Raw genomic sequence first — 22,330 nt, 5'->3', positions numbered from 1 at the left:
TTCATTCGATCATAGTATATAATTGATGCTTGATGCGCCCATAATGATCTATCAATGCACGCACAACCGTGACAGAACTCGTGTCCCTCAGGATTATGACGAACAGATTAGCGCCGAGTTGGCGTTACCAAAGATATAGTAATAAGACATTGCTGACTGGTTGAAAAAATTATGACTAGAAGTATTATTCGCTGATTTATTGTTAAAAAAAACATTGTTTGTTAGAAGAAAAAAACTTACAACGAACGGAGGGAAACAAACGAGACGAGCCTGCCTTGCACCACACACACATGCATGTTCCCCAGCAGCAGGTTGCGAACGACGCAGCTACCTATCTTTTTTATCTGCCCGTTTTTTTTTTTTTGACAACAACTATCCGTTGTTTCAATATGAAGCATCAGACAACAGTGCCCGATTACTCACGGGTGTTTAGTTCTCCTTCCATCTAAAAAATTCCGGGTTTTAATTTCTCGATTTGCATAGAACTAAACATCATGTAATTTTTTGGTAAAATGATTGTTATTTTCCATTTTGAATTTTGGTCTTCAAAGGTAAAAAAAAACCAAAAGAACCTCAAAAGGTCATAATAAAAACAATAAGTTTTACATTTTAGATGGAATTAAACGTAACCCTGAAAATGTTGACATTTTACAATTCATAATTCTAAAGTTTTTTTTGAAAAGAAAATATATTAGAAATATCCCATCTATATATTTTATCATTATAAAATAGTTGATTTGCATTTCATCATTCTAAAGTTTTTTTTTAAAAAAATAAATATATTAGAAATATCTTGTCTATACATTTCATCGTTATAAAGTAGTTTATATTTTGCACCTTATCTCACGCCGAACGAAGGCATTGTTTAGTTTGGAAAAATTTTTGGATTTCGCCACTGTAGCACTTTCGTTTGTTTATGGCAAATATTATCCAATCATAGACTAACTAGGATCAAAAGATTCGTCTCGTGATTTACAGGTAAACTGCGTAATTAGTTTTTGTTTTCGTCTATATTTAATGTTTCATGCATGTGCCGCAAGATTCGATGTGATGGGGAATCTTGAAAAATTTTGGGAACTAAACAAGGCCTTAGTTCACCCTCAAAACCAAAAAGTTTTCAAGATTTCTTATCACACTGAATCTTTCAGCATATGCATGAAGCATTAAATATAGATAAAAATAAAAATTAATTGCACAGTTTAACCGTAAATCGCGAGACGAATCTTTTGATCCTAGTTAGTCCATAATTAGATAATATTTGCCACAAACAAACGAAAATGTTACCGTAGCGAAATCCAAAATCCCAAAATCTTTTCGCATCTAATCAAGGCCTAAACAAACCCTCAATTTACTCCATGTACGGCTAGTACTGTATTATCGAGCCTGTAATTGTCGCAGCAGTGCAGTAGCAGTAGTACTACTGCAGTACAGTTGTACAGTAACGGACACTTTTCACACAACTACTGCCAGTCTGCCACGAGCACTCCGCCGCGACTGCCTTCGTCGGCCCACACGTCAGACACACTGAGGGCTTGTTTAGATGAAAAAAACTTTTTGAATTTTGACACTGTAATATTTTTATTTTTATTTGACAAACATTGTCTAATCATGGAGTAATTAGGCTTAAAAGATTCGTCTCGCGTTTTACAGACAAACTGTGTAATTAGTTTTTATTTTTATTTATATTTAATACTTCATGCATGTGCCGCAAGATTCGATGTGATGGGGAATCTTGTAAAATTTTGAGTGTTTTTTTGGCTAAACAAGGCCTGAGCCTCGGTTTCCTCACGGCCACAGCGGCCGCTGGGCCCACCTCCACGCCTTCCGCGCGTGACCACTGGGCAAATCTTGCTCACACTGTCACATACAGGGGGCAAATCCGTCCGTCACTTGCCAGCTCCCCTCCATCCAGAGTAGTAGAACCACAGCCGATCGCACCCGGACGGCACGAACACACTTGTCTTAAATGCACACCAAGTTTGCACACACAGACACACAGGCGCGCGCGCATCCGCACCAGCACCAGCACCACGACGCGTTCCTCCCGAGTCCCGCCGTCCCGCGCCATCACATCAGCATCACTGGCCGCCTGCGTCCGCTCGCAACTGCAGCGGAGAGGGAAGGAGGCGCAGAGGCCAGGCGGGGCGGGGAGAAACCGAGAAAGCCACAGCAGCGCAGCTGCCTTGCCACGCTCTCGCGCCCGTGAAGCGGGGGGTGACGTGACGACTGAGGAGGCGGTGGGCGGCGGTGGTCCAGCCACCGCGGGGTTACGGCGGCGGGGCGCGGGCGAATGCCGGCCGTCTCAACGGCGGATCGGCCTGTGTCCCCCCCTTGGAGCGATTCCTGGCGCCGTTGGCCCTAGGCGGTGACTGCGAGGTCCGATCCTGAGGCGGGCGGCGACTCCGAGAGCGCGGGCGGCCAGGTGCCCACTGCCCAGTCTTGGTGACGCCGCGAGAAGGTCGGAAATTCTCTCCTTCCCGGCGTCGTCATCCCCGTTGGTTTCCCTTTAACTCCGCCCTGGGTCGCCGGTCGACGCCGAGCCGAGCGGAGGCGCGCGCCGCGGGAGGGAACCAAAGCTCGCCTCCGCCTCCGGGATTCCAACCTGGGATGGCTTTCTTGCAACTTGCGAGGTACGTACGGCGTAATTCAGAGTTCTTCAGTACAGTACCGCCTACTACTGACTGCGAAAACGATTTCTACGTGCAATGTGTATTAGTAGTCCGTTTCTTCTTGGGCTCGCCACAATACTGTGTTGTAGTTGTAGGAAAGCAAATCGAGCTTTTTTCGTCAAACACACTTGGTTGGTCGATGCGTGCGTGCTTTTGTCTTTATAAAGGCAAAGTGAATCCACTGGAATTGCGCTTTTGTTAGTAGTAAGTAGTAGTAGTAGTAGTAGTAGTTGAGCATTTCGAATCTCTACAGACGGAGTACGCGGCCACTGTTACCTTCCGTTTATCGGTGTGCTAGTGATTAGTGAAGTACTACATTTATTGTTTTTACGGAAAAATAACAGTGTGGTACTGAACTAGTATGATTTTTGCACTTATCGTTCGTGTAAACAACATGCAACTGTTAGATAAACAAACAGGGACTTGGAAATCATGCAGTGGAGCAGGTCAGGCATGTGGTATACTGAATTTACATGGGAAATTCTCGAGCTTCATGCATATGCATCTATGGGGTAGGAGAACATGGAAGTGTAAACTCTCAGTCATCTTTGTTGAAGAGGAACTCTTTTACTGATCCTACCGGTACATCTACTGTTGCAATTGTCTTTTGAGGTGTTGAGATAGTGATGGATCTTGCCTTCCTTTTGTCCTATGGTGTGGAGCCTGAGATCCCTCCTCACGTCCTCACTCCTCAGTGTGCCGTGCTGCCCATGATCGCTCGCATAAATGAGCAGAGCCCCACACCCCTGCCAGCAAGCCCTCTTCCCTTTGGTTTCTTGCATCTGAGACCACCTGCTTTACGTGCTGGACTTTTGGTTTCGTGCTGACTGCCTTTTTCCAAAGCATTTTGGTCCTTGAGAAAACAAATGGTATTAGGTGTAGTTATTGGGTCTAGGTTAGGTGCCCTGCAATGCTGCTTTTGTCTAAGTTACACATGTGCAAGAGAGTCCACCAACGTGCTGTGCCTCACCCTCACCAACAGGGGGTAATGTTTTGTCGCCACCCTTGTGTCTGTTCTGGTTATGACCAGGCGCCATTGTTTAGGCGTGGTGGTTGTTTTGTTAACACAGTGGAGTTATCCTTTTCAGAAAAGGCTAAAGAGTGATGGCTACTAGCTAAAAGATGTGTTGGTTTCCTTTTATATGGCACATGATCCTAGCTGTCCTTTTCATAAAGAGATTGAGAAAAACCAGCGGATTTGTTTGGGTTCGGGCCTTTCGGTTGAGGCTAATAAAGAGAAGACAAGATGTGTCATTCTGTTTTCGTTTCGTTTTACTATTTTCATAGAGGGATTGCGTTGTGGCAGTTGAGGAATGTGATGGTTCTCTTGAAATATCAATGTGGGCAGCACTGTCATTGTCTCATGAATTTACGATTCATTCCAAGAGTGACCTTCCACCAGCCTTCTCTCATTGATGTGAATTAGTTATGATGCAAAGTATAGGATCCTCATTATGATGAAAGATGGGTAAGGACAGTGGCAATTAAAATATGCTGGAATCACCTAAGAAAGTCGTATTCATATTTTACTGTTTGTGTAAACTGCTTGTGTTTCTGTTGGAGCTGATGCACCAACTTTGTAAACTATGGGTTAACCCCTATTGGCCTCACAATAGTGGCTATTCTTGTAAGTGTATTTGCTATTATCCATTAGCAGGTGGTACGAGAAAACTTGTATTTTTAGCAGGATCGTGAATGTGATATTTAACGAAGGAAATGCTTGGTTTCACATTTAAACTTAAGAAGTGGTAATGCTTCTTATAAGCTGTTAATTGATGAAATTGCATCCAATTGTAAATTACAATTCCTCAGCTTTTTTGGTAGTTTGTGCGATTGCATCCTATCTAGATGATCAAAATTATAAAATGAGTTGCTCCTCCTTTACCTTCTGTGGTTTCCTGTAGCTGTTTACTTGTTTGTTGCAGAGTATATAAATGTCCACTGGAAACTTAAATCTGTTATGCTTGTTATCCGCATTTACATTCTTTTTCTTTCTACCTTGTTTCTATGTACCAAACTGAAATTTTGACTGTTTTTATTTATTCTTGAATTATAGACCATTATGTATTGCTGACTTTTGTTAGCCTTTTATGTGACAGGAGTGATGCACATGCACTGATGAGGACTGTTGGATTATAACTGGTTTCTTCTTCCAGCCCATCCCAACAAATGTGGCATCTCAAGCTGATAGCTTTTCTTTATGGCTCTCTTTTCTTTATGCACCTTCCATATGCTAGAGGTTCTGACCTAAACACCGATAAGCAGGCCCTTCTTGCATTTGCTGCATCACTGCCTCATGGCAGAAAGGTCAACTGGACCTCCACAACCCAAGTCTGCACATCCTGGGTTGGCATTACATGCACACTGGATGGGACACGTGTGCGGGAAGTCCGACTACCTGCAATAGGGCTTTTTGGTCCTATCCCATCGGGCACACTTGGCAAGCTTGATGCCTTGGAGGTGTTGAGCCTTAGGTCAAACCGTCTTACTATTAATCTCCCTCCTGATGTACCATCTATTCCCTCGTTGCGTTCTCTTTATCTTCAACACAATAACCTGTCCGGAATTATACCAAGTTCACTATCTTCCAGTCTAACATTCTTAGACCTGTCCTATAACTCATTCAATGGAGAAATACCATCGGAGGTGCAAGCCATCACTGAACTGACAGCATTGCTTCTCCAGAACAACTCTCTTTCTGGACCCATCCCTGACCTTCGCCTCCCCAAGTTGAGACATTTGGATTTGAGCAACAATAACCTGAGTGGACCTATACCACCCTCCCTGCAGAAGTTCCCAGCTACTTCTTTTCTGGGAAATGCCTTTCTGTGTGGATTTCCATTGGAACCATGTCCAGGGACACCAGCTCCTTCTCCGTCGCCTCCATCGCCCCAAAATGGCAAAAGAAGCTTCTGGAAAAAACTCAGCCGTGGTGTCAAAATTGCAATAGCTGCTGGAGGAGGGGCTGTATTATTAATTTTGATCCTCATCCTCTTGGTATGCATCTTCAAAAGAAAGAGAGATGCAGAGCATGGCGCAGCATCATCTTCATCCAAAGGAAAGTCTATTGCAGGTGGAAGGGGAGAAAAATCCAAGGGGGAATACAGCAGTGGTGTTCAAGAAGCGGAGAGAAACAAACTGTTTTTCTTTGAGGGATGTTCATATAATTTTGACTTGGAGGATCTGTTGAGGGCTTCGGCTGAAGTTCTTGGAAAAGGAAGTTATGGGACTACCTACAAAGCTGTTCTGGAGGATGGAACAACAGTGGTGGTCAAGAGGTTGAAGGAAGTGGTGGCGGGAAAGAGGGAATTTGAACAACAGATGGAGCTAATTGGCAAGGTTTGCCAGCATCAGAACACTGTCCCATTGCGTGCTTACTACTACTCCAAGGACGAGAAGCTCTTGGTGTATGACTATGTCCCATTAGGTAGCCTTTGTGCTGCTTTGCATGGTATGTCCTTCATTTCAAATAATCTATTTGAATCATTTTACATTTGGTACCTGTCAGAACGCTAATTGAAATTTACTTTTGAAAATTAAAGCTATTAGCTTACTTCAACTTGAAAGTATTGAATTGAAATAGATGCTTAGTCGACACTAATGCTTGGGCAAAACATATTCATGTTCATTCTGGTACCTTGGCACTTGGCCATATTGCAAGTGAAGCTTACGTTCAAAAAAATATTGCAAGTGAAGCACGAATAGTGTAGCATAATCTTTTCTTTATCCTGTTATCAATAAAAGTTTAGATCAAATCACAAGGTAGAAGCCAACATCAAAGGCTCAAAATGGTGGCCGCATTACTTGAATTCTCAAAGTGGGGATGCTTTACCTTGATTATAGAGAACTACACTCCAGATATACCGTCTTTGGCCCCTAGTTTTTTATTCTTCTGAATATAACATAGTTTGCTACAAGGGATGTTGACATATACCTTTCTCACTGATTTGGTTTTTGGGATTCCAACTGCTGTTCTGAAGCTCCCATGAACAGTCCACAAGACCTGCTCTTGTACCTACAAATTTCAGGCTTTTGGGCTACTGGAATTTTCTGGCCTTTGCAGTGAATGCAAAAGAATAATTGGTGGTTCCATAGTGCTGCCTTGCTTTTCTGTTACCTACTTTGAGTAATGTCACACCATTACCGACTTGCAATATACCAGCACTACATGGGTAATTGGGGGTACAAGTAGCTCTAGTGGGTACAAGTAGACACATTTGGCTGTGATCTGAACTTACTGAATCGCCATGACCTGAAAACTGTGTGATTTTATTAGGAGGGCTGTAGGACTTTTGACAGAACGCCTAATTAACAGTTTGTTTCCATTTCTATTTTATCTAATCTGTCTTTAAGTATGGACATGTTCTCTTTTGCTTGGATAACACAAGTTTAATTGGTGACTGAGATTTTGGGACTACCTAATGACAAATGCATTTCAAGTTTTGCTTCTATGACATTTCCACTTTTATTTTCAATTATTTCACCAGTTTTGCTAACTTATTGTCTGAAAGTCTGACTAAGTTCATTATACACATTTATGCTGAAATGAAATTATATAATTATATATCATAGCAGACTAATTGTTGATTGTAAAACCCAGGGAATAAAGCTGCTGGAAGAACCCCATTGGACTGGGAGACCCGAGTGAAAATAGCTCTGGGCGCTGCACGCGGGATGGCTTATCTTCACGCTGAGGGTGGCGGGAAGTTCATTCACGGGAACATCAAGTCAAGTAACATCCTTATCTCACAGGAACTCAGCGCCTGCGTCACTGAGTTCGGCCTTGCCCAGCTCATGGCCACGCCCCACGTCCACCCACGGCTCATCGGGTACCGCTCACCCGAGGTCCTCGAGACGAGGAAACCGACGCAGAAATCCGACGTCTACAGCTTCGGCGTCCTCCTCCTCGAGATGCTCACGGGTAAAGCCCCTCTCAGGTCCCCCGGGCGTGATGATTCCATCGAGCACCTCCCCAGGTGGGTGCAGTCCGTGGTCCGGGAAGAGTGGACGTCGGAGGTTTTCGACGTCGACTTGCTAAGGCACCCGAACGTCGAGGACGAGATGGTCCAGATGCTCCATGTCGCGATGGCATGCGTTGCAGTTGTCCCCGACGAGCGGCCTCGGATGGAGGAGGTGGTCAGCAGGATCGAGGAGATCCGGAGCTCCTACTCGGAGACGAAGACGTCCCCGGAGGACAATCCCAGGGAGGGCGCTTTCTAAATCACTGATGAGTAGCAAGCAGCACATCAGTAACAATCCATTGCCATCTACAGAAAGTAGTTTTGACAGCTCTGTGTTCAGTGTGTGTCCAGTGAAGCTTTGCAGTCAGTTGTTTCCTGATCATTCTTTGGTAATCTTTTTTTCCTGTTCTTGGTTCCATGATGCTAGCCCTGGAACCCTGGTGGGGGTCTCATTTCATTAATTAGCTCTGCTGATTATCGTAGGGTGTTATTTGTCGATCGTGCCAGGCAGCCCAATAACTCTTTCAAGTTTGATTTATTGAATGGGCATATGTTTTTGCCACTTTCCTGTGCCTTATATACACCCTAATTGTTGAATCATGAGTCATGATTATGCTATTCACTTTCCGAACATCTTAATCTCTTGTAGATAGGTGCATGATTCACTTTGAGTTCACACTTCGCTACATAAGTGTATGTATATGTATTTTATAAGACCCGATGTTGGCGAATTGGCGTTGATCGAAAAACATTTCGTTTCCTCCAAAATAAAAACAGTGAAAACAAACCGTTGGCACCTTATTATTGAAAAGGAATGATCTATTTGGATTAAAAAAAAGGATGGTTTTGAGCCTGTTTGCTAGTCTAAAAAGTCATGGTTAAAAATATTATTTGCTAATTTATTATAAGAGAAAAACACGAAAAGTACCATTTATAAGACAATCAACAGAGCCGAATCAATGATCAAACAACGTTTGCATCAATCTTTTTGGGTCATCGGGACGGATACGGTCCATAAGACCACAAAATATCAACCTTAAAACCACATTACCAGGTGCAAAACGTCTTTGTTGAATTGCGTGAAAATATCAAACGTCTTTGTTGAATTGCGTGAATAATAGTATAGTGGAGCTCACAGTATGGCTCTCCGTTGATTGTTTCGGGTCATAACCCACCCCTTCCATTGAGGTCTTGTTTAGTTCACAATTTTTTTTGGATTTGGCTAATGTAACATTTTTGTTTGTATTTGGTAATTATTATTTAATTATAAACTAATTAGGCTTAAAAGATTCGTCTTGTAAATTACATGCAAGCTATATAAATAATTATTTTTTGTCTATATTTAATATTGTATGTATGTGTCCAAAGATTCAATGCAACAAGGAATCTTGGAAATTTTTAGAAACTAAACAAGACCTAAGTATGGATTGGTGGGATATGTGGGTATCTAGATCTTATCGCTATCCTATAGTCGGTTCTTGTCTCATTCCAGATATCCAAACATGGATTATGCTATCCATCTTCCTTTATTTTTCATTTTAACTATCTTTTTTCCTACAATTTAAAGGCCACAAAATATTTTCACTACTCCAGCGAAGGTAACAACAGGCTGTTGTTTTTTTTGGTAATCTTCGAGCTTTCATTCATTTATATCACGAGTACAATCAATAGCCCCCCAACGAGGTCAGCCAATCCAGTACAAGATCAAGCCAAAAGAAAGAGTGCTCACAAGCTGACACAGTAGCTGCACACACATGAGCCACCGTGTTCGCTTCTCTCCGCACCCAATTAACTACAAACTCACTAAAACTCCTACCAAGCTCTAAGACATCAAAACAAAGACCTCCAATTGAGGAGCGGAGCGATGCCAGGTCCTTCAACAAGCTTGCCAACTCCTAGTTGTCGACCTCTAGGATGATCCTTTTAGCACCAATCTCCTGTGCAAGCTCAAGCCCCTCCTTGGCACCTAGCGCTTCCGCTGTCAGGGTGTCCGACACGTCATCAAACCACCTTGTCGTAGCCGCTACCACCAACCCGCCCTCATCTCTGATGACCACCCTCGATGATTTGGTGCAAGCCATTTGATCAAAGCCCGCATCGGTGTTCACCTTAAGCCAACATCCTCCGGCTTGACCCATCGAGTTAATCTTTGCTTCTCCTGCCCCCCCGATGGTGGTAGCTTGAGGGATGCGAAGTCTTCCATCAACTTCGACACGAATCTTGGCACAACACCTGGTTCCGAAACCTTCCTGCCGTGCCTGCAACTGTTCCTCGCCGTCCAGAGGACCCATGAGCCACAGATTCCCGTTGCCAGGGTTCTAGCCGGCCAAGCCTCGGGATTCAGAATGTCCGTCTCCCACGACTAGGGGGGCAAATTGGGGAGTGACACTCCCAGTAGCTTCTTTACCTTGTCCTAGAAAAGTTTGACTAGTGGACACTGGAAGAGAATGTGATACAAGTTCTTATTCGGATCGCCACAGACCTTATAGTGGCTCTCAGGCAACACGTCTCTGCTTCAACTCTGATTTGGAAGGCTACTAGAATACCCTAACTTTGGGGGGAACAGGTAGCTTCCGAAGGAGCAGCTTTAGAAGTGAAGTCATTAGGGTTTTGATAAACGTTCGGTAAAGCAACTTCGAAAGGAGAAGCTCGAGTAGATTAGAAAGCTGAAATGTCTATATTACGCCTTCTTTTTTCTTTTTTTCCTTCTTTTATTTATTTATTTATTTATTTTTTCCGTTGGCCCACCACCCATCGCCCTCGGGTGAGGACACCGGGATCCCGCGGCTCGCGCACGAGCACCACGAACTTTCTTCTCCGCCGTCCCACTACACCTCCCGTCGCGCCGCCGAGCGACGGCGCGCATCCGCCTCCTCCGCTCCGCCTCTCCCGCCGCCGCCCTGCCTCCCGCGCCGTCACGCCTCTCATCGCCGCCCCGCCTCCCTCCGTCGTTTCTGGCTGCGGGGCTTCTTCTCCGTCGCCGGCTACGCGCGTGGATCCAGGGTCAGCGGCGTCCGTCCCGCGTGAGAAGGGAGACGGAGACGGGTGAGATCTACTTTTTTTCATTTCCTCCATCTCTCGCAGCTTCTCTCTCAGCACGTTCTGCGGAGGTTCGTCGGTGGAGCTGGTTGCTGTGAACCCAATGGGGCCGATCTTCCTCGCAGCGCCGGCGATCCATCTTCCGCCACCGCCCCCCCCCCCCCCCCCCCAACACACACACACACACACGCACCACCACCACCACCCGCGATCGGTACGCAGGCGACGGCGTCGGGGCAGTCCTCGTCAGCGGCTCCCCCTCGCGCCCTCGCCAAGGCGGGAGCCAGCAGCGGCTGCTCCACCAAGGCGGTCTAGCCGCTTTGGGAGCGCTTATGCCCCAAAGCGGAGTGTTGCCTGTCCGCTTAGCGCTTCAGCGCGCCGAAGCGTGCGCTTAGTCCAGCTTTTTGAAACCCTGACTTAATCATTGGATGGTGCATAATGTTGATTGGTCTTCATATTGGATTTGGCTGCCAAGTGATAATATTATGACAAAATGATCAAGTATGCAAATCTTAGCAAGCATGAGATCACAGAACCCAATTTTCAAGCTTAGGCACTAGCTGCACAACCATCCAAGTATATCGAGTTAAGGGGAAAATTTGTTTGTCTACAGCAGTTGATTGACATCCTAGACTGAAAATTGAAGTTTGAATCAGCCATATGTGTTCACAGATGTTTGATATCAGGACTGTCATGTAACACCTTGTGTTGTCTGATTTAATTCATGGGCTTGATATTTGCTTGTTGTTTCTTGTGTGGCCAGTTTGCTGAGTTCTCTGCAACACAACAAAATTTCAAATCTGTTGTTCCTCATTTACATCCCTGCTTCGAAATATACAAATAGGGTTGACTACAACCTTTTTTACTATGTGTTCATTGACTAACCCATCTTTGTAATGTATATGAAAATACAGGAGTTTGTCATGGCATCAAAGCGTATCCTCAAGGAGCTGAAGGACCTGCAGAAAGATCCCCCCACATCATGCAGTGCCGGTATGATTATGACTTATTACTGGAACTGTGGATGGACCAATGTCTTTGCATGCTCACTTTCTTTTCTCCCAATGCCTTTCTCCCACTTCTCATGAACTGCAAATTTCATCTGTACAATGTTCAGGTCCTGCTGGTGAGGACATGTTTCATTGGCAAGCAACAATTATGGGACCACCTGACAGTCCCTATGCTGGCGGTGTTTTCTTAGTGAACATTCATTTCCCGCCGGATTACCCCTTCAAACCTCCAAAGGTTCGAACTCATGAGATTTATCTTGTTTACAAATTCTCTCTTTTATTATCCAGCTCAGTGATGGTGTATTATGCGTTCTTCCAAGATTTCTTCTGGGTAAAAACTTATGAACAAAATGGTTCTCTGATTTTCCTCCTTATCCTGCTAGTATCATCATGCTGGGGGAGACATCACTCAGCATTATCCATTCTGCTATGTAATAGCTTCACCTTTCTGTTAGTGCTTTTCTCTGTGGTCAACTGATAATATGGTTGTAGTTTTTCGTTAACTGGCATAAAAAACATCTTTTAGTTTTTTTCCTGGTAAGTGGTAATGCATCGAATTCTCGTTGAAGTATCCCTGTTATACCCTTTCAAAGTTGTAGTTTGGAAATGTGTTAGTGATTTGTTACACCTGAGGCTGTAGTCTTATGCTCCACTCAGATTATCTCAAAAAAAAAGAACTTTTCATGTTATAACAATTTTTCAAGAAAAACGGTACTATTAAGAATATCATGTACTATATGTGTGTCTGACATACCCATCTTCATGGCCTATTAATTATCTGCTTTGGCATATTCCATCATTGGCTGGACTTCTTTATGTGCCATCCCAGTCTGGAGGTTGCTTTACTTATATTATATTGTTTGAACTTTTTCATTTTATTTGATCTTTGTTCATTGTTGCCCTGTTCCATTTAGGTTTCTTTCAAGACAAAGGTCTTCCATCCTAATATCAACAGCAATGGAAGTATATGCCTTGACATTCTCAAAGAGCAGTGGAGCCCTGCTTTGACAATTTCTAAGGTCATCCTGAGCACTCATCTTTTTTCTACATGTGATATATCTTCCTCTTTTTTTATGTTTATAAAATGAGTAAATCTAAATTTAGGATGACACAAGATTGTTATACTGATGGTTATCACTTATTTTGCATTGATTAACTTAGCATAAATTTGGTTCTTAGAATCCAAACTTATTATGTACATCTTGAGAATAGGAACATTTGCTGTCTAATATTTGATGTTCCTGTGACATCTTTGTCAATCTTACTATTTGGGGTTGTCATTTATGGATCGACTGTTGATGTAATGCCTCCATATTCAATTTAGTTGGAAAATCAGATATTCTTTTGCCTTTTTATTTGATTAAATATTCTGACATTCCTTACATCACACATACTTCACCACATCTCTGTGGAAGTGTGGAATATAAGGGTCTTTCTCAATTCAATGTATGCTTCTATGAACTAATAACTTCAGAATACTGTTTGCTACTCCCTTTGTTCTGAAATACTCCTTGTGTCCCAAAAAGAATGCAATTGCAATTATGGGAATCGTGCCAGTCGAACAATCTCAACTTTGACCAAATTTATAGTAAATAGTATTAGCACATTTATGTCCCTAAATAAATTTGTTACGAAAATACATTCCGTAATTAATCTAATGATATTTATTATATATTATAAATGTTAGTACCTTTTCGTATAACTTTGGTCAAGGTTCAAATCATGTGACTTCTTGAAACACGAGAACTGCATTATTTTTGGGACGGAGGTAGTATAAGGAATTTGAGTTGCCCTACGTCAAACTATCCTAAGTTTGACCAAGTTTATAGAAAATAACAATAATGCTTTCGATATCAAATGAACATTGTTAGATGTATCATGACATATTTTCTCAAATTACCTCTTCGACGTGGTAGATGATACTCTTCTTCTATATAAATTTAGTCAAACTTAAGGTAGTTTGACTTGGGACAAACTCAACTCTCTTTTATTTCTGGATGGAGGGAGTATTATTACTCTTAACATATTATGTTGCTCAGGACTCCTTGCATTACATGATTTATGTTGCTCAAATTCTGTAGTATGGCACCTTTAGTAGTGCATTGATAGGATCTTCAGACTCTGGAGAGCCCCTTATATTTTTTCCATTTAGGACCTTCCTGTTATGCATTGGCAATATGATAATGTAGAGGATACTCCATGGGTTCCAAATTATAAAACGTTTTAGTTTTTCTATATACATTGCTCTTACTGTGTACCTAGATATAATAGTGTATATCTAATTGCATAGCAAAAGTTACGTATCTAGAGAAGTCAAACCGTTTTAGAATTTGTAATGGAGGGAGTACTAGTCTTTTTGGGAGACGTCCAGCTGAAAACGAATTGCATGTTATGTCATGTTGGAAATGACACGTTATGTTGTGTTACACTTGTACTCCTGAAACAGAACAAAGATGCTATGATGCTCTGGTCAGTTGCTTAATGGTGTGTTGCTTTGTTGGATGTTCCAGGTCCTGCTCTCCATCTGTTCCCTGTTGACTGACCCCAACCCGGACGACCCTCTTGTCCCTGAGATTGCCCACATGTACAAGACGGACCGGCCGAAATATGAGTCAACAGCTCGCAGCTGGACGCAGAAATATGCGATGGGCTGACGATTACCTTCTGCTCATCCCCTGGCGATTCTCGTGCGGTCTCAAGAAACGTTCATGGGCGTCATTGTTTCCTTGGGTTTGTTGCTGGTCGTGTGTATCCCTGATCCATCTAGGATCCTATTGTAGTCGGTGTCGGCCTACCATCATTGCCATCCATAGTGAGGTGGCTGGACATGCTTTTGCCTATGCACCTATGCTTGCTGGGATACCTTCCTTCGGGTCGGTGCTATTTGGTAAATGTTCATCGAAGACGTTGATTTCGTTGTCTCTGGCTTTTGCATGCCCATGTGAATCATTTTGAATGTAATCTGTTCCTTACTATGTTCTCATTCATAGGCTTGTTAGTCCGGAAGTAGATGTGGCTGCTGAAGGTTTACGTAACACACTGTTTTGAAGGTAGTCTGCTTGAAACTAGGTAGTGAATTGCGTTGCCTGAAACCAGATTGTTCATAGGAGTTGTAGAGCTTGGGAGTAATCTGGGTTTACATTATATACTTCCGGCGTCTAAAGTTATACCGTGGCTTGGATTACGTTGCTCCACAGAATGAATTTAGTAGATTTCTTGCTAGAAACTACAGTTTCTATATATTCTGTGGGCTAATAATTGTGTGTGTCTCTGTTCTTGGTCTTAACCTCTGACTGGCAAGCTGCTAGTTGGCTCAGGAAAATTTTAAGAATTTATTATGTCCACACACACATGTCCTATAATAAATAATGACAGCCTGGACTGAGGTTAGCTAGGTTCCAAGATTAATATCTATGACCAAGAAACCCCTTCTCTCCGTATAGCTCCATCCATCTGAAATTCTGAGTAGTTATCAATGGCGGAAATAGTTGGATCTGCTGTGGCAACTGAGGCAGCGAGCAGATTAGTATCATCTTTTCTCTCCGCCGGTGACAAAACTAGTCAGCAGCAGGAGAGCGAGGTGGACAAAGCCGAGAGACTGGAGATGGCGGTGCTCAAGATCCGCAGCGTCGTTGCCGTCTCGGAACATGTCCATATCTCCCACCTCCCACTGCTGCAGTGGAAGGCGAAGCTAAAGCTAGCGTGTCGCTGAGGAAGGCGATGATATACTACTGCATGTGCACAAGAAGCAGCAAACCTTGCAGTGCAGTCGCGGCGTCGTCAGCGATAGTTCGACGACAGGTAACTCGATCTCTCAGTATTTGATCCAAGCGGCCAAACGCTTTGTTCCTTTTTTGCCGCAAAGAAGATGAAGAATTGATGAGTGACAACATGCTGCGGAGGTTCGAGAGGCTCGCTGATGGTGCGGACAGCTTCTTCAGGCTGGTAGAGACAGGCGGCCACCCAAACAAGTCTTACTTTTCGCCGCCGCCGCTAACTAGGGCGTTGCTTGCGGGTGATTCGATGGAGTTCTTGATCCAGACAAAAACTGGCAGGGATCATATCATGGTGTGGCCATGGCTGGAGAACCGGGGGCTCTTCGCGTCCGGCCGTTCGGACCGAATTGGTCCGTCCGGCGATTTTCCCGCCGCTGTTTCCAGCCCGCGCCTAGACTGTTTCTCGCCCTATATTGTTTCCCACCAGGCGCGTCTAAATTAGACTTTGTTTAGTTCTAAAAAATTTTGCAAAATAGAAATATTAGCACTTTTATTTGTATTTGACAAATATTATCCAATTATGAACTATCTAGGCTTAAAAGATTTGTCTCGTCAATCCCGACCAAACTGTGCAATTAGTTTTTATTTTCGTCTATATTTAATACTTCATGCATGCGTCTAAAGATTTGATGTGACAGAGAATCTAAAAAAAATTGCAAAATTTTTTGGGAACTAAACAAGGCCTTATTAGGCTAGTGTGGACTGTTTAGACTGTTTCTTTATTGTTTTGATGCATGCGGCAACGTTGACTGTTCGTAACTAGCTAGAAATTGTGGCAACACATAAATTATTAGGCTCTTCGTTTACTAGGCTTTGTAGCACTTTTATTTGTATTTGATAAAATATTACCTAATTATGGACTAGCTAGGCTTAAGAGATTCGTCTCGCAAATTACATGTGAACTGTGTAATTAATTTTTATTTTTATCTATATTTAATACTTTATGCATGCGTCTAAAGATTCGATATGATAGGGAATATGAAAAAATTTGTAATTTTTTGGGACTAAACAAGACGCACTGGTAAAGTAGGTGAACATGGAGACATATGACAGGCTGTCCCATCGCATGGGACCTACTCACCTATAGATACTAATAAATCTTAACAGCTTAAAAAAAGTTATAACTTCTAAACCAAATATCAAAATTAAATTCTGATTACACCATCAAATTCCTCGCACCAAATGCTTCAGAACAAGATCTCACATGAATATATTTAAATAAAATTTAATTAATGACCATTTATCTTATAAAGATAGAACATTTTCTTTTATTGAGTAGAAATTCTAGTTTTAGATTCGTAAAATTTATAATATGATATACATAAAAAAACAAAAAAAATAAAATAACGTAAGTACCAATAATAACATCCAGAGAAAACACATAAGGAAAAAAGAATAAAAACATGTAATGGAGAAAAATTAAAAGAACATCACATAGATACTTTTTAAATATCCTAAAATATACTACACAACATCACTTATGGTGTAAGTGAACATTACTAAATACACCATAGAATATTATTAAATTTATTATAGAACATCACATATATATTACGTGAACATCGCTAAATAATAATAGAACACCATATGTGTACTAAGTGAACATCACAAAAAACGCCATAGAACATCACTAAATACATTATAGAACATCGTATATATTATGTGAACATCACTCATCACTGAATACATTATAGAACATCACATATATATTACGTGAACATCGCTAAATAATAATAGAACACCATATGTGTACTAAGTGAACATCAAAAAAACGTCATAGAACATCACTAAATACATTATAGAACATCGTGTATATTATGTGAACATCACTCATCACTGAATACATTATAGAACATCGTATATATTATGTGAACATCACTAAATACACCATAGAACACCATTAAATACATTATAGAACATGACATATGTATTACGTAAACATCACTAAAATATGTCATAAAACATTACAATATATTGTGTGAACATCACAAAAAATATCCTAAAACATCATATGTATACTACGAGGACATCGTATATTTGAAACATTATATGTATATCACGTGAACACAAAGAAAACATCACAGAACATCGCATGTATAATATGTGAACATAAAAAAAACATCACTACATAATCATGAAAAACAATGTAGAACATCATAAAAGATAATATAAAAAATAAAAGAAAAAATAAATGAAAGAAAGGTAAAAATTATAAAAATTATAAAAAATGAAAGTAATAATAAACACATAAAAAATAAAATAAAAAATAAGTAAAGCACAAAAAGGAAAAAGAAAAGAAAAGAAATTAAGAAAAAACATAAATTAAATAAAAATATAATTAGAAAAGAAACAAAAGAAAAGAAATAAAAAATATAAAAATAGAACATCACATGTGCGAACATAAAAAAAATAAAAAGGTAAAACTAAAAAGTAAACATAGCATGTCATGAAAATAAAATAAAATAAAAAACTAAACACAAAAAACTAAACACAAAAAACAAAACAATTAACTAGAGTAAATAGAACAAGGGGAAATAAAAGATATAAACAAACGTTAAGGAAAAACAATAAAAAGAAACATAAAGACAAAACAAAATAAAACAAACAAAATATTTAACTATAGTAATACAAAATAAATTAAGAAATAAAAACATAAATAAAAAACATAATTAAAAAAAGAAAACAAAAAGAAATAAATAAAAGGAAATCAAAAGAAAAAATAGAACATCACAAGTACAACACGAACATCAAAGAAAAATAAAAAAAAATAAAAATAAAATAAAAAATAAAGAAAACATAAATGAAAAATAAAGCATGAAAAGAAATGAAACATAGAAAAAGAAAAAAAAGAATATAAAACAAAAAAGAGAAACTAATGTATAGGAGATAAGAAAAAAAAGAAACGGAAAAGAAAACAAATGAACTAAAAAGAAAATATACCAAAAAATAAAAAAAACAAGAAAAGAAAAGTAAATGCCAACGAGCGGAAGAGGAAAAGAAAAGAAAACTAAAAAGAAAAATTAAGAAGGAAAGAAAATAAAAGAAAAAGAAAAACAAAAGAAAATAGAAAAGAAAACGTACCTGGACCCGTCGGAAGCTCGCGCGGGAGTCGTGCGCGGAAATCGTGGGACGGTGTCTCCCGTCTGAATATTCGGACGGGAAGATTTCTGCTGGAGAACCACCCGGATTATGCTAAGAGTGGGAGTGGATTGGAGGCATGTCTCACTGTGACACGTGAAGATGAAGTTGTGTGGCAAAAAGGATTCAAGATGAGTGTTCTGTTCCGTCTATCGGAGGCGCCCAACATATTGGCTATTGCTATGAGCTGCTTGGAGCTCTTGCCACCTCAATTTGATGCTGCAGGCGTGGCCACCAGTAGACTGTTAACTGAAACAATAGGGCAAAGTAGTGGTGACCGTTCCAGTCTTTCAGAAAGATCGAAATGGTGCTGTCGAAAAATTCAGAGTTATCACCGTAATGATTGTGAGTCATCTTCATCTATGGGTGACGATAAGCACAGAGGCAATGGGATGTTATTACTGTCTCAGCCAGTGCTTCGGTTTACTGCATTATGTTACGCCTCACCGACACTGTGCATCGACAGGACTGACGGCCTTCCTCTTGAGTTGGAGTGCCATGTGTCCCCCTATATCTTGCCTGAGAAGCATTCCAGCCAATATGAGCTGGTTGAGCAATGGGCCTTGTTTAGTTCACCCCGAAATTCAAAAACTTTTCAAGATTCCCTATCACATCGAATCTTGCGGCACATGCATGAAGCATTAAATATAAATAAAATTAAAAACTAATCACACTGTTTGACTGTAAATCGCGAGACGAATCTTTTGATCCTAGTTAGTCTATAATTGGACAATATTTACCGCAAACAAACAAAAGTGCTACAGTAGCGAAATCCAATTTTTTTCACATCTAAACAAGGCCCAAGATGTTATCAGGAAGCTGCTGCCCAATGTTACTGATGGTTTCTACGATGATGAGGATAGACAACCGTTGAGTTACCAAAGACAGATCTGGAGCCCACAAAGCTCCATGTATTGCGCGGTTACTCCAGCCTTTAGGCAGCCATTGACGTTGTCGTAAGCGTACCAGATGGAACGTTCAGGTACCCGTAGCAGGAGGAGAACGGCCAAAACAAAATCTCAATCCATTTCAAATTTCCAAAAGATGTTCATAGCATCAGTTCCGCATTAAGGACAATGATGTACTGTACAAGGAGGCTGCGTGATTGTATGTTTTTCCTTTATTGTTTCGATTGATATCAGATATCAAATATAGGTGTCCATGCATCTCTTATTTCTTCTGTCAGTGTTTATAACAACAATTCGAAAATCGAGTGGTCCTGCAAGTGTTCAGGGGTGGTAATCTGGATTATTTGACCCTGCAAAATAAGGAACATATAAGGAGTTTGCCAGATGAACTTGCAAAACCGCAGCCTTGAGCTGCAACCAGTTCCAGAATGCTACATTCTTGTTCTTGGGCCTTGTTTAGTTCCCTGAAAATTTTGCAAAATTTTTCACATTTCCCGTCACATCGAATCTTTAAACGCATGCATGAAGTATTAAATATAGACGAAAACAAAAACTAATTGCACAGTTTGGTCGAAATCGACGAAACGAATCTTTTGAGCCTAGTTAGTCCATGATTGGACAATATTTGTCAAATACAAACGAAAGTGCTACAGTGTCGATTTTGCAAAAATTTTCGGAACTAAACAAGGCCTTGATAAAGAAGATGCCGTACTCCGATGTAGCCTGAAGATCTCCAGGTACCCAGCGTCTCACTGCCCTATACTGCTAGGTTCTATTGCAGAGTAGCACTAGCTAGAGATCATACCAATACTAGTAGCTGCCGCACGCCCATACGCGCGTAGCGGTGTGGTTCAAACATATTTGTAAGTGATGTTTGTATGCAATTATATGGCAAAGTTGTAGTACTGCTTTACATAAAGGGAGCTCTAAAGATATTCTGGTACAGGAATGCTTGCTTTGCCTTCATTGGCCTATTATACAAAAGCATGCGCAGATTAGCAATTTATTTAGTTGGAGAAGCAGTGCTTGGTTTCCCTGAGTGGCATATTATTCAAGTGGACAAGCACAGAGCAGCATTTTGTGTCACTGGATGGCAAATGGTGGTTAATATATAACACAGAACCTGTGTAAATTGAGTAACCTAGGGGTTAGTGAGTAAACACTGGTGCTATTGTTCAGCTAGTCTTTTTTTTTTTTTGCGAGCAAAGAGAGAACTTTATTAGCTAGTCTCTGGTAGATTACAATCGACTCTAAGGGCACTCCTAATGCTAGAAACTACATATAGTTTCTATACCCATTAAATTTTATAGACACTATATATAGAAACTATGGTCCCAATGGATAGTTTCTATAGAATATTTTTATATCCAATCACATTCATTCTCTCTCCATTTTTAGCCAATTATATCACTTAATGTCTTGGATTTTGTGTAGACATGGTTTCTAACTTAGACCCAGTTTCTATGATTTTTACTCTCTCTCTTCAATAACTACATTGTCACATCAGCAAAATGCTTAGGTGGCACTGCAATTAATGTCTATAGAAACCATGATAGTTTCTGCATTGGGAGTGCCCTAAGAAGGACCAGGCACACGTTAGCAACTTGATTGCAATCTCTCTTTACTAGAGAGCACTTTCAGTTTCTCATTAGTCAAACCAGTCCACTTGCCTCCTTCATGATTGGGTCCACCTCCGATTTATCCACCGTTTGGTTGTGAGGGAAGCTAAAATTCTTGTGCAATCCGTTTCAACAATAACTTGAGATAATCCCCATTGATGCGCCCAACGGAGGCCTTCAGTACAGGCGAGGGCTTCTGCTTCTGGAGCACTATTGCATTTTCCGACGAATTTCCAAGCCGTAAAAATCACTGTTCCATTGGAGTCTCTGGCCACGGCTCCCACTCCAGCATCCCCAGACTGCTCCTTATAAGAGCCATCCACGTTCAACTTGGTCCAGCCTTCCATCGGGGGTTCCCATTTCCTTGTCGATCTAGTGAGCTGGTGGATATGTGCTACTGATTGTCCATCACTGTGCACTTCCTGCTTCCCCTTGCTGTCCAACGGAAGGGCCGAGCCCGCCGATTCCAAGCTCTAACGATAGCTTTGCAGAAAGCCAACTGATTCTGTCATCGGTGTATAGCCTGTCTCATGTGTCATACCATTGTGAACATGCCAGGCACGCCACAGGACAAGGAGGATCACGCTGCGCTGCTCCTTCGAACATCTATCCAGAAGAAGCAGATCCCAATGTGAACTGTTCATCATCCGGCAAATCCCAAGGTTCAGTGCAATGCCTTTGCTTGGGGGCATACAACCACATGATGGCTAGTTTCAATTTCATTGCCACACAGATCACAGACTGGGGATGCATCCAAGCGTCTTTTGAATTTATTACCTTTAGTCGGCAAAATGTCCCTGCTCAGTTTCCAAGTAAAAATTCTCACCTTTGGGGGAACATCACAAGTCCAAATATTGCTCCACAATTTCCTATCCCCTGCTGCCCTGGAGCTAGAGGCTGTGCTAACCTCCCTTCTCGGTTCCATGAGTGCTAAGTGATAAGCACTACGCACCGAAAAAATTTCTGTCTTCTCTGGTTGCCAAGCAACAAAATCCTCCGTTCTTCTTGTTGCAAGCCTGATCCTGGAGATGGCATCAACATCCGCAGCATTGAACAGATCACCATCCGCAGCTAGTCGATCGTACAATATGTAGCAAATCCTGGTAAATTAATAATTATAGCTTCATATTGTGTTCAAACGATCACCAACCATCTTTCAGGAGGATGTGTCTAATAATTGTTGTTTTTAACGGAATAATAATTGTTGGTT

General features: G+C 41.3%; 2 protein-coding genes across 2 annotated transcripts; both read left to right on the top strand.

Annotated features, from left to right (window-relative positions):
* Positions 1,949 to 8,311, top strand: LOC8077010 (probable inactive receptor kinase At5g58300). Its single transcript, XM_002441227.2, has 3 exons — positions 1,949 to 2,630; positions 4,769 to 6,120; positions 7,270 to 8,311. Exons 2-3 carry the CDS (start codon positions 4,839 to 4,841, stop codon positions 7,887 to 7,889), a joined length of 1,902 nt encoding a protein of 633 aa, XP_002441272.1. The 5' UTR covers positions 1,949 to 2,630; positions 4,769 to 4,838; the 3' UTR covers positions 7,890 to 8,311.
* On the top strand, positions 10,341 to 14,662 carry LOC8077009 (ubiquitin-conjugating enzyme E2 11). The gene is made up of 5 exons (XM_002441226.2): positions 10,341 to 10,675; positions 11,584 to 11,662; positions 11,787 to 11,914; positions 12,594 to 12,698; positions 14,190 to 14,662. Exons 2-5 carry the CDS (start codon positions 11,593 to 11,595, stop codon positions 14,331 to 14,333), a joined length of 447 nt encoding a protein of 148 aa, XP_002441271.1. The 5' UTR covers positions 10,341 to 10,675; positions 11,584 to 11,592; the 3' UTR covers positions 14,334 to 14,662.

This window comes from Sorghum bicolor, chromosome 9, assembly GCF_000003195.3.
Source record: "Sorghum bicolor cultivar BTx623 chromosome 9, Sorghum_bicolor_NCBIv3, whole genome shotgun sequence".
In the NCBI taxonomy this organism is placed as follows: Eukaryota; Viridiplantae; Streptophyta; class Magnoliopsida; order Poales; family Poaceae; genus Sorghum; species Sorghum bicolor.
This window is presented reverse-complemented; position numbering and strand designations above follow the sequence as displayed.

Excerpts from the sequence above, each read along its gene's own strand:
- LOC8077010 (XM_002441227.2), top strand. The coding sequence starts at position 4,839 with ATGTGGCATCTCAAGCTGATAGCTTTTCTTTATGGCTCTCTTTTCTTT. Across the intron at positions 6,121-7,269 it reads CCTTTGTGCTGCTTTGCATG|GGAATAAAGCTGCTGGAAGA; the intron begins GTATGTCCTTCA and ends TGTAAAACCCAG.
- LOC8077009 (XM_002441226.2), top strand. The coding sequence starts at position 11,593 with ATGGCATCAAAGCGTATCCTCAAGGAGCTGAAGGACCTGCAGAAAGAT. Across the intron at positions 11,663-11,786 it reads CCCCACATCATGCAGTGCCG|GTCCTGCTGGTGAGGACATG; the intron begins GTATGATTATGA and ends TACAATGTTCAG. Across the intron at positions 12,699-14,189 it reads CTGCTTTGACAATTTCTAAG|GTCCTGCTCTCCATCTGTTC; the intron begins GTCATCCTGAGC and ends TGGATGTTCCAG.